Raw genomic sequence first — 14,949 nt, forward strand, 5'->3', positions numbered from 1 at the left:
ACTCTTGACCTCAGGTGATCCACTCACTCAGCCTCCCAAAGTGCTGGGATTACAGGCATGAGCCACTGTGCCTGGACTAGACAGGATTCTTTTTTTTTTTTTTTTGAGACGAACTCTCGCTCTGTCACCAAGCTGGAGTGCAATGGCAGGATGTTGGCTCACTGCAACCTCTGCTTCTCGGGTTCAAGCCATTCTCTTCCCTCAGCCTCCTGAGTAACTGGGACTATAGGTGCACACCACCACACCCAGCTAATTTTTGTATATTTTAGTAGAGATGGGGTTTCACCATGTTGGCCAGGATGGTCTTGATCTTCTGACTTCATGATCCATGCATCTCGGCCTCCCAAAGTGCTAGGATTACAGGTGTGAGCCACTGTGCCCAGCCAATAGGCATTCTTTAAAAGGAAAACAGAGAAACTTGGAGGCAAATAATATCAAATACATAAGAGAGGACACAAGGATTCTGATTAACAGACCTCACTTAGTACACAGTACAAACAGGAAAAGCCAAAACCCCAAAACGTACGTAGATACACCCTCACAAAATTTCAGAAAACAAAGACATAAGTTAGTGTGGCACTAGACTTCTCCACATCAACCCTGAATGCAAGAAGCGAATGAGGCAATGCTTCCAAAACACTGAAGCAAAAAATATTTTCAACCTCTAGTTCTATACCTAGTAAAATTGAACCAAGTGTGAAAATACATTAAAGACATTTTCAGAAATGCATCCCCAGAAAATGATTTCTACATAACACTTCTTTGAAAGTTACTTAAGGCTGCACTTTAGAAAGGGATTTGGGGGTTGGAGGAGAAAGAAAAAGAAAAGAAGGGAGGATATGAATAAATTTTTAAAAAAGCAAAATACATGGGACATGGGATCCAGGAAACGGTACATCCAACCTAGGAAAGCCGTGAAAGGAAATGCTCAGGGTGCTATGAGTGCCTGTAAGGGCAGGATGACCCGGGCTGAGGCAGGCGATCTCCAGGAAAAAGAGAAATTCTCTCCAGTGGGTAGTGTGGTTGGGAAGATGAAAAAACTTGAGGATTTGGTGAAAGCCCATCCATTTGGTCAACTATAAGAAAGAAAATTAGAAAACCCAAATCAAAGACTGTATATAAAAATTATGATCCAAAAATATGAAGCGGAGTTCTCACGAGATCCGATGGTTTTATAAGGCCATTTTCCCTGCTCTTGCTTGCTCTCTGTCACCTGCTGCCATGTAAAATGTCCCTCTCCCCCTTCTGCCATGATTGTAAGTTTCCTGAGGCTGCCCCAGCCATACAAAACTGTGAGTAAATTAAACCTCTCTTCTTTATAAAAAAAAATAACAAAAATATGAAGCAGATAGAATGATTTTATGCCATTGATACAGTATAAGAAAAGGCTCTGATGTTAGAGAAATTTTACTTAAGTGACTCAGGGGCCATGAAGTTGGACACAGAGTAAGAAGTAGAACTCCCCACACTCCTTGACCAACACTATATACAATATACATGCTATCATTTCATAAATATTAGGTATTGACTCTTAACTTTATAACCAGCCAATGGAAAATGTAAACATTTTTGTTATGGTGGCAGAATAAATTGCAAATATAAAGTCTTGACATTGTAACAAGAAAAATCACCTGACAAAAAAAGGACATGGAAGAGGGAGAAAAGGTGGGAAAAATTGTTGGGATACTAATTCAGTGGTGTGCAGGAACGGCTGTCTTCCCAACTTAGTAACATTTTCTTGTCAGTGACATGTTGGTAGCTTGAAAATGCTCCTGATGGGAGTATTACATGGAAATGAGCAAATACTACGTTTTGCCCATCTGAAAACTGGGTGTTAAACATTTACCAGTACTCCAGTGGATATCCTCATTTAAGTCAGGAGAGTAGTTAAGACTAAAATTTATGAAGCAAGAAATGGCAGTATGAGTATATTATTTAGAGGCACAATTACAAACTATAGAAAATCTAAAAATAATTTTATTTTATTAAATTTTATATTTAAAAGAGAAATGGAAGAGAAAGTAATATATATATAAGCTCAATCGCCCTCTTTCAATGGGCAAGTTAATAAATATTGTCTAAATAAAACAACAGAGGCATTTAAAGTCCAATCAGACTACAAAAGCACTAAAACCAGATCACTTGATAGGGGATGCTTCTGAGCAGGGCTGGCCTGTGGGAAGGGTGAGTAAGGAGATGGTGGTTTTTCAACACTAGCTTTTTAAGTTTTTGAGTAGTGATGAATTTATCTACAAATTGTACACATTAAATTCTCCTGAGCATTTAAACAGCACTTACAAACTTAATCAAGTCCTCTTAAGGCTATGTCACTTACAAGAAACTTATAAATGTAACCAAATTCTTCTAAACAACACTAGCTAAAATTTCACTGAATTCATTTACAATTTCAAAGTACAAACACCTAAACACCAAAGAAGCAGATTTATAAATCTAATTAAAATTTTTTCTATATATTTTATGAATCCAACAAATTAAAACTCAAATATAGTATATCAAATTTCTTGTACATTTTCATTATGTTAAATGTCTAGAAAAATCCTGTTAATGAAAATGTACAAGTATTTCAATTAAAACAATTCCAGTATGTCATTTTCTCTAATTTGCCAAATGTATTTATTTATTTCATTTATTTTCTGAGACAGGGTCTTGCTGTATCACACAGGCTGGAGTGCATTGGTGCAATCACAGCTTACTGCAGCCTCAATCTCCTGAGCTCAAGTGATTTTCTCACCTCAGCCTCCCAAGTAACTGAGACTACAGGTGCTCACCACCATGCCCAGCTAATCTGTAAAAAAGTTTTAGTAGAGGAAAGGTTGTTCAGGCTGGTCTCAAACTCCTGAGCTCAAGCGATCCTCCTGCCTTGGCCTCTCAAACTGTTAGGATTACAGGTGTGAGCCATCGCATCTGACCTCAAATTTTAAAAAATGTTTTATATATTGTAAAGGCTGATAAAGCATGCAAAGCACAGCTGAGGATTTCAAAACTTATCACACCTGCATGAATACAACTTGTACAAAAATCTTAATACTATAAACATTTCTGCATAACTAAATCATTATTTTCGTATATATTTCTTGGGTGCCAGCTGCTCCCATCTGAAGTAAACAAATTCAAAATCTCAGGAACTCCAGCCCTGGGCCTGGCCCCAGGAGGTGGGATGTACCACTCTGGGGACATCTTCCTAGCCCCGGTTACCCAGCTGAGCCCCGCCTAGAGTGGATCCTGGCAACATAGTACATCACTAGTCCCCTGGACGTTGTTTCCATTTCACCCATGCCAAGTTTTTATTGCCTCCTCTTTCAACATTTGAATACTTTAAGTAGAGAGAATCTTTCATCCATTCCCACCCAGGTGTCCTCTAATCTCCACTGTCTGATTGTCACTGAAGAGACACTTTGTCTACTTTTTCTCCTTCTTAATGACCTCATTGACATTATTTCATAGTCACATATATAAATTATTGTAAGATCAATTATCTTGTAGCAATTAGAATAACACAAAAAGATGTTTTAGAAAGTCTTTAATAACTCTAAACTGGTTCCTTTATAGTTGCTGGTTTATGTTCTAGCAAATTAGATTGGCCAACTCTAATACCACTGGAATATTTGGATATTAAATCTAAAAATATGTCTCTTGTCAAACAAGCTTCCATTTGGAAAGTTTCACAGTAATTATTCTCTCTTACTATATGAGTCCACTGATTTGCTGAGCCTCAATTAATTGGGAGAGGGAAGCAGGAGGTGGAGTAGTGCAGGGAGGGTCACAGAAGGCTTTCTTTTCCAAGGATGTGATATTTAAGGTGAGCAAATTGGTGTGGGAAGTGACTGCTCTGGATGTTCAAAATAGAAACTACGGCTGAGTGTGGTGGCTTACGCCTGTAATCCCAGCACTTTGGGAGGCCAAGGTGGGTGGATCACTTGAGGTCGGGAGTTTGAGACCAGCCTGGCCAACATGATGAAACCCCATCTCTACTGAAAATACTAAAATTAGCCGGACATGGTAGCACACACCTGTAATCCCAGCTACTTGGGAGGCTGAGGCAGGAGACTCGCTTGAACCTGGGAGGCGGAGGTTGCAGTGAGCCAAGATCATGCTACTGCACTCCAGCCTGGGTGATAGAGTGAGACTCCGTCTGAGAAAAACAAAACAAACCCTCCACCCCAAAACAGAAACCACAACATATGTGAAAGCCCCAAAGTCTTGTACACATGATTTACAACACTTACTGAACATTGACCAAGTGGTTGGCGCTATTTTAAGCACTTCAGATGTATTTTATTTTATAGTAAATGAGGAATTTGTGGCAAAAGTGATGAAGTAATTTCAAGGTCACACAGTGTAAATAATGGAGCCTTGATGTGAACCCAGGCAGTCTGGTTCCAAGAAACGGAATGGCAGAGAGTGACTGGGAAAAGTGGTGTCAGGTGAAGATGAAGAGGAAGGCCGGGACCAGGTATGCAGACCGTGTTAAAGATTTTGGAAAATAGTATGCAAATTAAGGATTTTAAGGAGAGAATTGGCAGGATCACATTTACATTTTTCAAAGTTCTCTTCTGGCTGCACTATGGAGAATTGATCGCAGATCCTGGGCAGTTGGGCAGGAGTGGAGGCAGGGAGACCAGTTAGGACAATATTGCAATGAGCAGCCCACATGATAGTTGACGGAAACAATGGGCCTGGACTAGGTAGGAGTGGCTGTGGGCTGGAGGGCATGGCAGATGTTCCAAAGATTTTGTTGAGCTAAATTCCTAATTAAAGAACAATGTGGAAGGAATTCAATCGGGTGAATTGGCAGAGAACAATCTCCTTTTAGAATATTGTTCTCATCTTGCACCATAGTGATCGTAGCCATATTTATTCAGAAGAGAAAATCTTTATAGTCTCATTTCATGATGAGTACTCTATAAGGGGGGTAACAGAGTCTGTTTCCTGGATTACAGTTCAGGGCTTGGGGAAATAAGTCACACTACAGCACACTCAGGTGTTTCCAAAAAAAATTGCTGAAGCACTTGACTTTCCAAGGCATCAGAGAATGATGAACTCTCAGAATTATTAAATTAGCTGCTTCCAAGATGCCAGTTGACACCTGAACTGGAGAAGCATTGAGAAAGCTGTTGTACTCACCTCGTTGAGGCCCATTTCTGGCCTCTCTTCCTGGAAACCTCAGACACCCAGCCTCCCACACTAATTGACGTTCAGAGAAACTGGGTATCTTGCTATAACGCAAGTTCTGAAAATCAATAGGTCACACCACAACAAAGGAAAATTTGACTACCTAGAACAATATGATGTCCTTTCAGGGAGTGTCTGCATACTCCCTGAACTATACAGGGAAGTGTACTCCTTACCTTTATTTTAGAAAGGAAAGATTAGATGATGACGGAGAAAACGTTTGTTTTTCACTTTTTCCTCTTCATGATACATGAATTGAAACATAGATCTGACTTGTTTTCAGGTGATAATTCAACTACAAAAATCATAGAATAATCTCTGTGATTGTTCTGTTAACAACTATAAACTGTTTCTTTTATAGTTACTGTTTTATGTTCCAGCAAATTAGATTAACTATTTAATACTGCTGGAGCCTCTGGATATTAAAATTTAAAAAGGATTTCTCTCTTGAGAAATAAACTTACACTGGGAAAATTTCCCAGTAACTGTTACTTCCTCTCATATGTATCCATTAATTTGTTAAGCCAAAGACAATCAACAATTTAAGCCAAAGACAGTCAACAATTTAAACTAAGGAGTTTTTTTAATTAATGGGGTTGGATTTTTAAAAGCTGCTTGTTGGTTATGAATTTCTCTCCACACAAACCAAACAATTTTACTGCCAAGTGAACTAAATATATCATCAGGGTATAAAATCACTTTTTGTAACAATAAATTTTAAAATTTTATTCACCAAGACTTAGAACATAGAACTGTATTAACATTTATACTGTCTTTAATATTTGTCTTCAGTTTCCACCTTCAGATACTATTTTCATTTTATTTATATTCATAGTTGCATGAATTTTTTGTGATGGCTTATCATAAAGTTAGTATGTTCGTTCTATTTTTATTTTTTAAGAAGTCATATATGCATAGGAAAAGAAACTTAGAAAAGAGGTTCTTCTCTGTTGAGAACGTTTGTTAAAAATCAGTAGTAGCTCCTGAACAAATAAGAAAGAGCCATTATAGCAAAAGGATTCTTCTTTTTTTAAAAGAAGAATTTGATCCTAATGAATGCCTTCATGCACCCATAAAGGAATTAGCTTTTTTTCCAAACCTAACTTCCATCTACTTTCTGTTCAGATGTGTTCCTGTTTGGTAGACAGTGTGGTCAGTTAAGTTGTACCGTGAGTTCAGTGATCTTCTCTAAATATTTTCTCACTGTTTAAATAATCCAAAATTAGGGAATTCTTACTGACTAGAACTTTTTATAATTCAAATGGCTCACCCATGTATAAGTTATTGTTTTAATACCATGTCCTCAACCATCTCTTAGAAATGAGCCAGTTTCACATCTCCATCCCGGGATGTCTCTCTCAGGAAAGCATATGTGCCTTTGATGGTCCACTCCATGTAAACAGGCAGAGGGAATGGGAGTAAGTGTGTCACCTTGGTGCAATCAAAGTCAGTTTCCTTAGAGAAAATTACAGTGGCCATATTTCATACTGCTAGAACCTCTTACATGATTAGATAGTGAACTATGTCTGTAAAAATGAATTCTGATACTCCTGAATGTTAGCCAATATGTGGAAAACTCAATCATTTCATTTATGTAATTTCCATTTCTTCACACTTTATATTCTTGTCTGTCATTTTACTCAGCTTAGATTACATTAGATTATGTGATTCTAAAACTATAAAATTGTATAGCCTCAACTTTCTATCATTTTTATCTTATGATACTCTTAAAGACCTCAGAGCAGTATTTTTGTACATGACGTTAGGAGAATAGCTTCTGCCCTTTTGAGGCATGGTGTAGTCCCAGTGGCCATGTTTTAGAGAGGAGAGTCAAAATAGGATATCTTAACTGTGGGCCTAGGTCATCCAGACGCTGCCTGCTCTGTTGTTTCAGTCAGATTGGCACTGGGGAAAGAAGAGGAAGCATAAAATGTTAGTTTATGTGGCAGCACCAATTCAGCAGAGCAGTGAAAGTGAGATATATACGTAAGATGTGGCATTTTAGGAATGTTCTTTGTCGGTCTTCTGAGAAGCTGCAAGGGCTCTTAGTTTGGTGTCCCTAGAAGCAGACCCTGAAATGATCATGTGTGTGAAAGTGACTTGTTAGGAAGTGTTTTCAGGAAAGATCAGTGGGGGAGCAGGCAGTGGGATAGAGAAGGAAAGGAAGCCCAGCAAAGGTGCTGTATGAAGCAGGTCCTGAAGAGGGTAACTTTGACTCAGTCCTGCAGGAAAGTCCTGGAGCCAGCGCAGATCATACTTCAGAGTGCTCCTGATGGATGGGGCAGGAAACATTCTCACACCTGTTAGTCACTGCTAAGGGCCACATCCAGAAGGACGTAAATTCCCAGGAACTTCTGGCTTTCCTTGCTCAGATAGCTGGAAGGCAGTCCTCTGTCAGAGAGACCCAGGTATTGATTGTTGGCAGGGAAAGCACACTGGTATCCAGGGTGTACAAAAATGACAAAGGAGTCTGGGCACAGTGGCTTATGCCTGTCATACCAGCACTTTGGGAGGCCGAGGCGGGTGGATCACCTGAGGTCAGGAGTTCGAGACCAGCCTGGCTAACATAGTGAAACCCCGTCTCTACTAAAAACGCAAAAAAATTGGCTAGGTGTGGTGGCAGATGCCTGTAATCCCAGCTACTTGGGAGGCTGAGGCAGGAGAATCACTTGAACCCGGTAGGTGGAGGTTGCAGTGAGCCGAGTCCGTGCCATTGCACTCCAGCCTGGGCAACAAGAATGAAACTCCTTCTAAAAAGAAAAAAAAAAAAAGAGAAAGGGGTCTAAAGAGATAAGGGGGAAGCACTGACAGTGTCCACTATAAGGCCCAAGAAGCAATTTATGTGTTGGTTTTATGAAACGTATAGCCAAAAACATTCCACTGCAATAAAATGCTCCAAAGGAGCTGATTAAAAAAAAGCTCAATCCTGTAAAACACTTCAATAGTTATAAAACAAGGGATTAGCCAGGTGCGGTGGCTCACGCTTATAATCCCAGCACTTTGGGAGGCCGAGGCGGGCGGATCATGAGGTCAGGAGATCGAGACCATGGTGAAACCCCGTCTCTACTAAAAACACAAAAAATTAGCTGGGCGTGGTGGCGGGTGCCTGTAGTCCCAGCTACTTGGAGAGGCTGAGGCAGGAGAATGGCGTGAACCTGGGAGGTGGAGCTTGCAGTGAGCCCAGATCGCGCCACTGCACTCCAGCTTGGGTGACAGAGCGAGACTCCGTCGCAAAAAAAAAACAAAAAACAAAAAACAAGGGATTATTTCATTCAGGTGTATAGCAAAAATATATTCTCCTTGAACAACATAAATTTTGTTATATCTTGAAAAGGTGAAATGTTAACCCTAATTCTCTGTTAGGGAATTGAATGTTGACAGATAAACCAACTTTGAGTTGAAACCTAAACCAGCCAATGGTACATAGATTCACCTTCTCTCCAGATCTACATTTTCTGATATGAGATGATATAAGAACAAACCAAAAAAAAATGAGATTTCAAGACAAAACTGTTAAGTATATATATCAAAATACAAAGTTAACTCCCACCTACCCACTCTGCAAGAAAATACTAAGTAGCTAAAGAGAAGCACTGAAAACTCCTGAAACATGCTTACCTGATGCTTCTTCCCTTGAGCACATCAGTTCTAGTTCTAAATAGGGGATATTTAGGGGAGAGTATGAGAGGCTTTAGGGCATGATGGTGGTGGTAGAATTTCAGCATAATTTCTAAAATGTGTTATTTCCTTCACAGAGTTTACTATTTGTCTTCTCATTTCTAAAAATGTTTTCTGCTCCTTGATGGAAATGGTAGCATATTAGACTGTGTGCAAGTATGTGTGTGATGTTCAATATTATAATAAGATGTATTATATTTGTGCAATTTATGCAATATCTTTATTCGAAAATGCCAAAGCATTTTATTGAAATAATCTTTTTCATGCTTAGCTAATTTTTGATGCAATTTCTAAATTTTATAGATTTATGGAAATTGAAAACAGTTACACAGCTTATCTTCATCACTAAAATGTTGTATTAACTACATTAATTGTATAGTATGGACTAGATGATCACTTAAAAGAAAAACATACTTGTCTATTGCTTTGTAGTGATTTTTACTCTTGAAATTTTATCTTTTAGTAATAAAAGTTAAATTTTTCTTTTTAAAAAAATTTTAGTTATACATGGAATATCCCAGTTAAATGGACTGAAGATAATATAACAAGCAGTGTGTTATTTAATAGGTCAGAAAAAGAAGGTAAATATTATTAATTGATTTATTTCTTCTTTGAATTGATGTACCACATTAAACTAATAGAAGTATAAAGATGCAATAGTAAAGCTGGAACTTATGTAAACTTCAGCTAAGTGATCTCTTAAATAATTTATTGATGATTCCAAATCTTCATCTACAATCAGAACTGTTCTACCTTGAGATATTCTTTTCAATGATTTATCATGACTGACTGATTTATCATAAATACCCATATCCAAAGGAGAAGGGTCACATGCCCAACCATTGGAAGATCAATGTGTAAGTTTCCTTCCTTCCTTTCTTCCTTCCTTCCTTCCTTCCTTCCTTCCTTCGTTTTTGTTTTTTCTTTTATCAGATAAGCCACTGAATTTCTTAGAATCTCAGACAGGCCTGAGGATTTTTTTTAATGCTCCCATTAAATTAGACCATTTTTTGGAAACATATTTGTGTTCTATCTGCATTGATTTATTTTTTCCTTACTTGAAAAATGTTAGAGTTGTATAAAAACAAGTAGACCTAATCACGAAATTCCAGATTGATGAAAAAAATAATAAATAAGGCAAGCTTTAGCTGCAATCTCAGAAGAATCCTTCTTTTTATATTTTTTCCATTATATTTGTTTTGGTGTTTCAAAACTATTTCTTTTCTAAGACAAACCAGACTCATCTTTGCCCCATTTCATGAGGACTTGATTTTAGAATAGTATTTGGTATGGACTTTCACTTGTATCTTCTTGAGGGTAAAAGTAGATCACTCATTCTTTATTTACATATGCCTAGTTGCTCTTGTAAAATGTTTTAAAATATTAATGAGGTATGATTTCTCCTGGCCAATACATTTTTACTCTGTTTCCAGTAGATTGCCTTTTAAGAACAGCTTTACTAAGATATAAGTCATATACCATAAAATTCACCCATTTAAAGTGTACAACCCAATGGTTTTTAGTATATTCACAGATGTGTAATCATCATCACAGTCAGTTTTAGAAACCCCATACCCTTTAGCTATCATGCCTGCAGCCTCCCATACGCCCAGCCCTAAGCAACCACTAATGTATTCCCTACCTCTATAGATTTTTCTCTTCTGGTCATTTCACATAAATAAAAGTGTATATGCAGTATTTTGTGGCTTTTCAATTAGCGTAATGATTTCAAGGCTCATCCATGATATAGCATGTAACTGTACTTCATTCCTTTTTATTGCCAAATCATATTCCATTATATGGATATACCTCCATTTGTTTATCCATTTATCAGTTGATAGATATTTGGATCATTTCCACCTTTTGTCTGTTATGAATAATGCTGCTATAAACATTTGTGTATAAGTTTTTCTGTGGATCCAGCATGTTTTTTCCACCTTTGGGCCTTTTAAAAAAATGTTTATTGTTAACTGTTTTTGTGACTTTTTACTATTACTGCAAACTACCAGCTTTGTCGTTATAGAGGTGAAACGCCTTCTGAAGCCCTTCTGCACAGGGATTGCTATTACAACAAAACTTTCTCTTGCTTATTTATGTTAATAATTATTGTAATATCATGGTCAAAAAAATTCTAAATGTTTGCAGAATTCCCAGATCAATGCCACTTTGTTTTAGTATTTTATTCTGTGTTTGAGTGCCAAGCTCTATCTTTTGTGGTCTTCTGACCATTTTCTTATTCATAAGTACATTTGCCGAAGGAAAAGGGAGAAGACAGGAAAAGAAAAGACATTTTTAACAATGTGTAACAGCACTGATAAAAGGCATATTAAGAAGGCTAGAATTCCACTGGAAGGTTTTCAGTGGAGTTGGTTTAACTATTACTAAATATTTTCCCCATTGGTCACCATAGTTAATTGAGGATTGGAAGAATATCTCGGCAGCTGTTTGATTTACTGTTTACAAGTTTGAAAGCGTGAATAATTCATCTACCCTAGTACAATTCACCCAGCACTTTCATGGAATGAAGTTTCCATACAAGTGAATTTTCCAGATAACTAAAGCTTACTCAAGTGCTTTGTAAAATGTATTTCAAGAGTTCACAATAGAGATTGTTCTAATATGTGTTATGTACTTCTTAGAATATTTGGAATAATAAATTTAATCCTTAATTACTAGATTAATTCTTTCAAGCACATATTGCTTACATGCCAAACACAAAGATAAAAATAGGGGTAGTGCTAGGGCAAAAAAAAAAAAAAAAGCAATCCTAACCCTTGTGTAGATGATTGTTTAGGGATGGGTTTGCAGGCAGATGTAATGCTGTGTCCTAAGTGCCTCTGTGGCAATGCAGATCACCAAAAGCACTCATAGAAGCATCAGCCCAGGTTTGGGGGTTTAGGAAGCATCCCTAAAAAATATCTAGGCTGAGAGTTCAGAGGCTAAAGAGAGTATAAATTGGTGATAGAATTGACTGAATGTAGCGGAAACATGTGCCCTGGACAGAAGCATGACTGTGAAAGTGAAAGAGCAGGGAGTTCTCACAATCCTTCATATCCCTTTGTCAATACATTTCACATATTTTTTTGTTCTAACTATTGACCTATCTATGTCTCCCCTCCCCACAGAATATTCTTAGAGGAAATGGAGCTTATTCGTTATTGTTGTTCTGGATCTACAGCAGGCATCTAATAATTGTTTATTGAATAAATGAATGAATAAACAAATAAATGAAGAGGCTGATAGTCACAGAGCTTTGATGACAAATCTGCCTTTATCTGAAACTTCAGAATCATGTCTAGTCACTGAGCCAGAAGCAAACTAGAGGTCTTTTTCTACTTCAAAGTGCCTGCTCCATTTTTAGGCTGTACAATAAGTTCCTGTTTCCTGTTTGAGGACATCTTCAGCTCTCAGCTTAGAGCACGGATGACGAACATGTCCTGAGTGTACTAAATGGGCAACCAGCTCATGTTACCAGTCCTACCTCCCTCCTCTTGGTTTCTTTGATGATTCATTAGTTAGAAATTCTTCAGGCAATAGTGGGACTCTCCCCAAGGTCTTTTATTTACATTTCTATTGTACGTGCTATTTTAGGCATTAAAACAACAACTAAACTCATAATTTCTAATAAAAGAAGAGAACCTCTATCACAAAACCTTTTCTGGCTACTCCAGTTACCCTGAATAATCTCTCCTGTCATCATCTCCTGTCATAAAATACAGTATATTTTATCCTGTCAGTTTCATCAGTCCTTATTCCTAGTATTATTACTTTACATTTTAAACAAAATTTGTTATTAAGCTTCATATGCTCTCTCTTTTCTTTCGTTCTTTTCTTTTTTTGAGACAGAGTTTCGCTCTTGTTGCCCAGGCTGGAGTGCAGTGGCGCAATCTCAGCTCACTGCAATGTCCACCCCCTGGGTTCAAGTGATTCTCCTGCCTCAGCCTCCCATGTAGCTGGGATTACAGGTGCCCACCACCACAGCCAGCTGTTTTTTAGTATTTTTAGTCGGGATGGGGTTTCACAAGGTTGGCCAGGCTGGTCTGGAACTCAGGTGATCCACCTGCCTCAGCCTCCCAAAGTGCTGGGATTATAGGCGTGATCCACCATACCTGGCCTCTCTCTTTTTTTTCTCAACTAAATTATAAGCTTCTTGATGACACAATCTACACATATTTCTTGTCTCCTGTCCACCCTATTATCAACAAGGTGCTATGTACATTCTAAGAGTTCAGGAAGTCCTAGTTTAATGAAGGGTTGTTTGCCCCAGACCGCTGTACTTTTAGAGGTTAACTGGTTAACTGCATATATTTTAGTTATGTCTCTATCTTTTAGTATCAGCTGCTATTTTGGCTATTGTCAATGCATCTACATTTAGTAGCATACCACCTTTTTTCATTTAATTTACTGCTTTCTAACATTTAGAAGGATTAAAGCTTGTTATATTGTATCAGGTAGCCAATCTTGCTAAAACATGATATTTTAAAAGAGGCATTTCTAAGTGCACAGGATCTGGGCGAGGTCTAAGTTCTAGGAGGTGGTACAGACTCTGCAATAGCTGTTTTCGCAACTCTTACTTCCAGATTTGAGGGTGTCCTCTGGATAGTTTGGACTATCCAGACGTCCAGTCAGTTTCTATCATAGAAATAGATTTACTAAACATCTATGATAGTTATATGTAAATATTTAATACCAAAATAATGATAGGCATGTATTTTTGTATTTGATGACAAAGAGGGAAGCACTTTCTTCATTTTTTCAAGCTAAGCCTCGTGGAATGCGCAAGTTTTGATTGGATGATTATGGGTTCAGTTTTGCTGGTTTAGAAACTCAATTTGTCAGTTCAGCCCTGGTCAACCAAGTCTTGGAAGATTTACTCATCTAAAGCAAACATACAAGAGATTAACTAAGAATGCTAATTTGTTAATTTACACAGTTAAAATATACTAGTTAGTGAATCCGAATACTCATGTCACCTAATTAGGTATCTCTTTCCAGGAAGAAAGTTACTTAGTAAGAATTAAGGGGCCGGGTGCAGTGGCTCACGCCTGTAATCCCAACACTTTGGGAGGCCAAGGCGGGCGGATTACCTGAGGTCGGGAGTTCAAGACCAGCCTGACCAACATGGAGAAACACCATCTCTACTGAAAAAATACAAAGTTAGCCGGGCATGGTGGCACATGCCTGTAATCCCAGCTACTCAGGAGGCTGAGGCAGGAGAATTGCTTGAACCCAGGAGGTGGAGGTTGTGGTGAGCCAAGATCATGCCATTGCACTCCAGCCTGGGCAACAAGAGCGAAACTCTGGCTCAAAAAAAACAAACAAACAAACAAAAAAACAAAACAAAAAAAGAATTAAGGGAAAGTTAAGGTAGAGTAATTATTTTACAGATGTCTTTAAATTGTGATGGTGTGATATATTGCATTAGCCAGGTGAGTCTAATTATTGCACTTTAGAAACAATCACTAGTGGCTTGGTGCAATAAAAGTTTCTTGTTCATGCCACAGTCAAAAAGAGATATTCCTGACTGTCATCTCTCCTAGGTGGCTCTCCACCAAGTAATGACTTGGAAATCCTGTCTTCTTCCTTCTTATGGCTTTACCTTCCCCTGCATCTTGGAATCCCTCACTGGATCTTTTGCATCTAGCCCAAAGACGGGGAAGATAATGAAGGAATCAGGCCTAGAAGTGCATCTATTACTTCTGCCCACATTTTATAGCCAGTTCTCAATCATGTCCTGTAAGGAAGGCTAACAGAGTCCAGTTCTGTACCCAGGAAGAAAAGGGAACTGTGTGGTAAACGACTAACAGGTCTCTGTCACATACACTGTTTTCTGTAGGACCAGACCTGTCAAATAGCCTGAAACACATGTTCCAGCTCAATTTGGCACCTACTTCCCTGGGCACACTGGAGACACATTGACAGATCTTCACTACCCAACTCTCCTTTGCAGTTATTCTTTTTCAACTACCAAAATTATTGCTAATTGTAATCTTTCCTCATAATAATTGGTTGCATTTTTCCAGTTTCCTATTCATTGCATATTACGTATTAAAGCCACAGGCATAGTCTCACAACTGA

The 14,949-nt window shown here is 38.1% G+C and overlaps 1 protein-coding gene across 1 annotated transcript in view; it reads left to right on the forward strand.

Annotated features, from left to right (window-relative positions):
- The window catches only part of ENPEP (glutamyl aminopeptidase), an 86,822-nt gene that overhangs the window by 46,348 nt on the left and 25,525 nt on the right, over nt 1-14,949 (forward strand). Inside the window, exon 11 of the mRNA XM_030797830.1 lies at nt 9,373-9,452. Within this exon, the coding sequence (XP_030653690.1) occupies nt 9,373-9,452 (80 nt within the window). The remainder of the gene's footprint in view (nt 1-9,372; nt 9,453-14,949) is intronic.

This window comes from Nomascus leucogenys, chromosome 18 (assembly GCF_006542625.1).
Source record: "Nomascus leucogenys isolate Asia chromosome 18, Asia_NLE_v1, whole genome shotgun sequence".
In the NCBI taxonomy this organism is placed as follows: Eukaryota; Metazoa; Chordata; class Mammalia; order Primates; family Hylobatidae; genus Nomascus; species Nomascus leucogenys.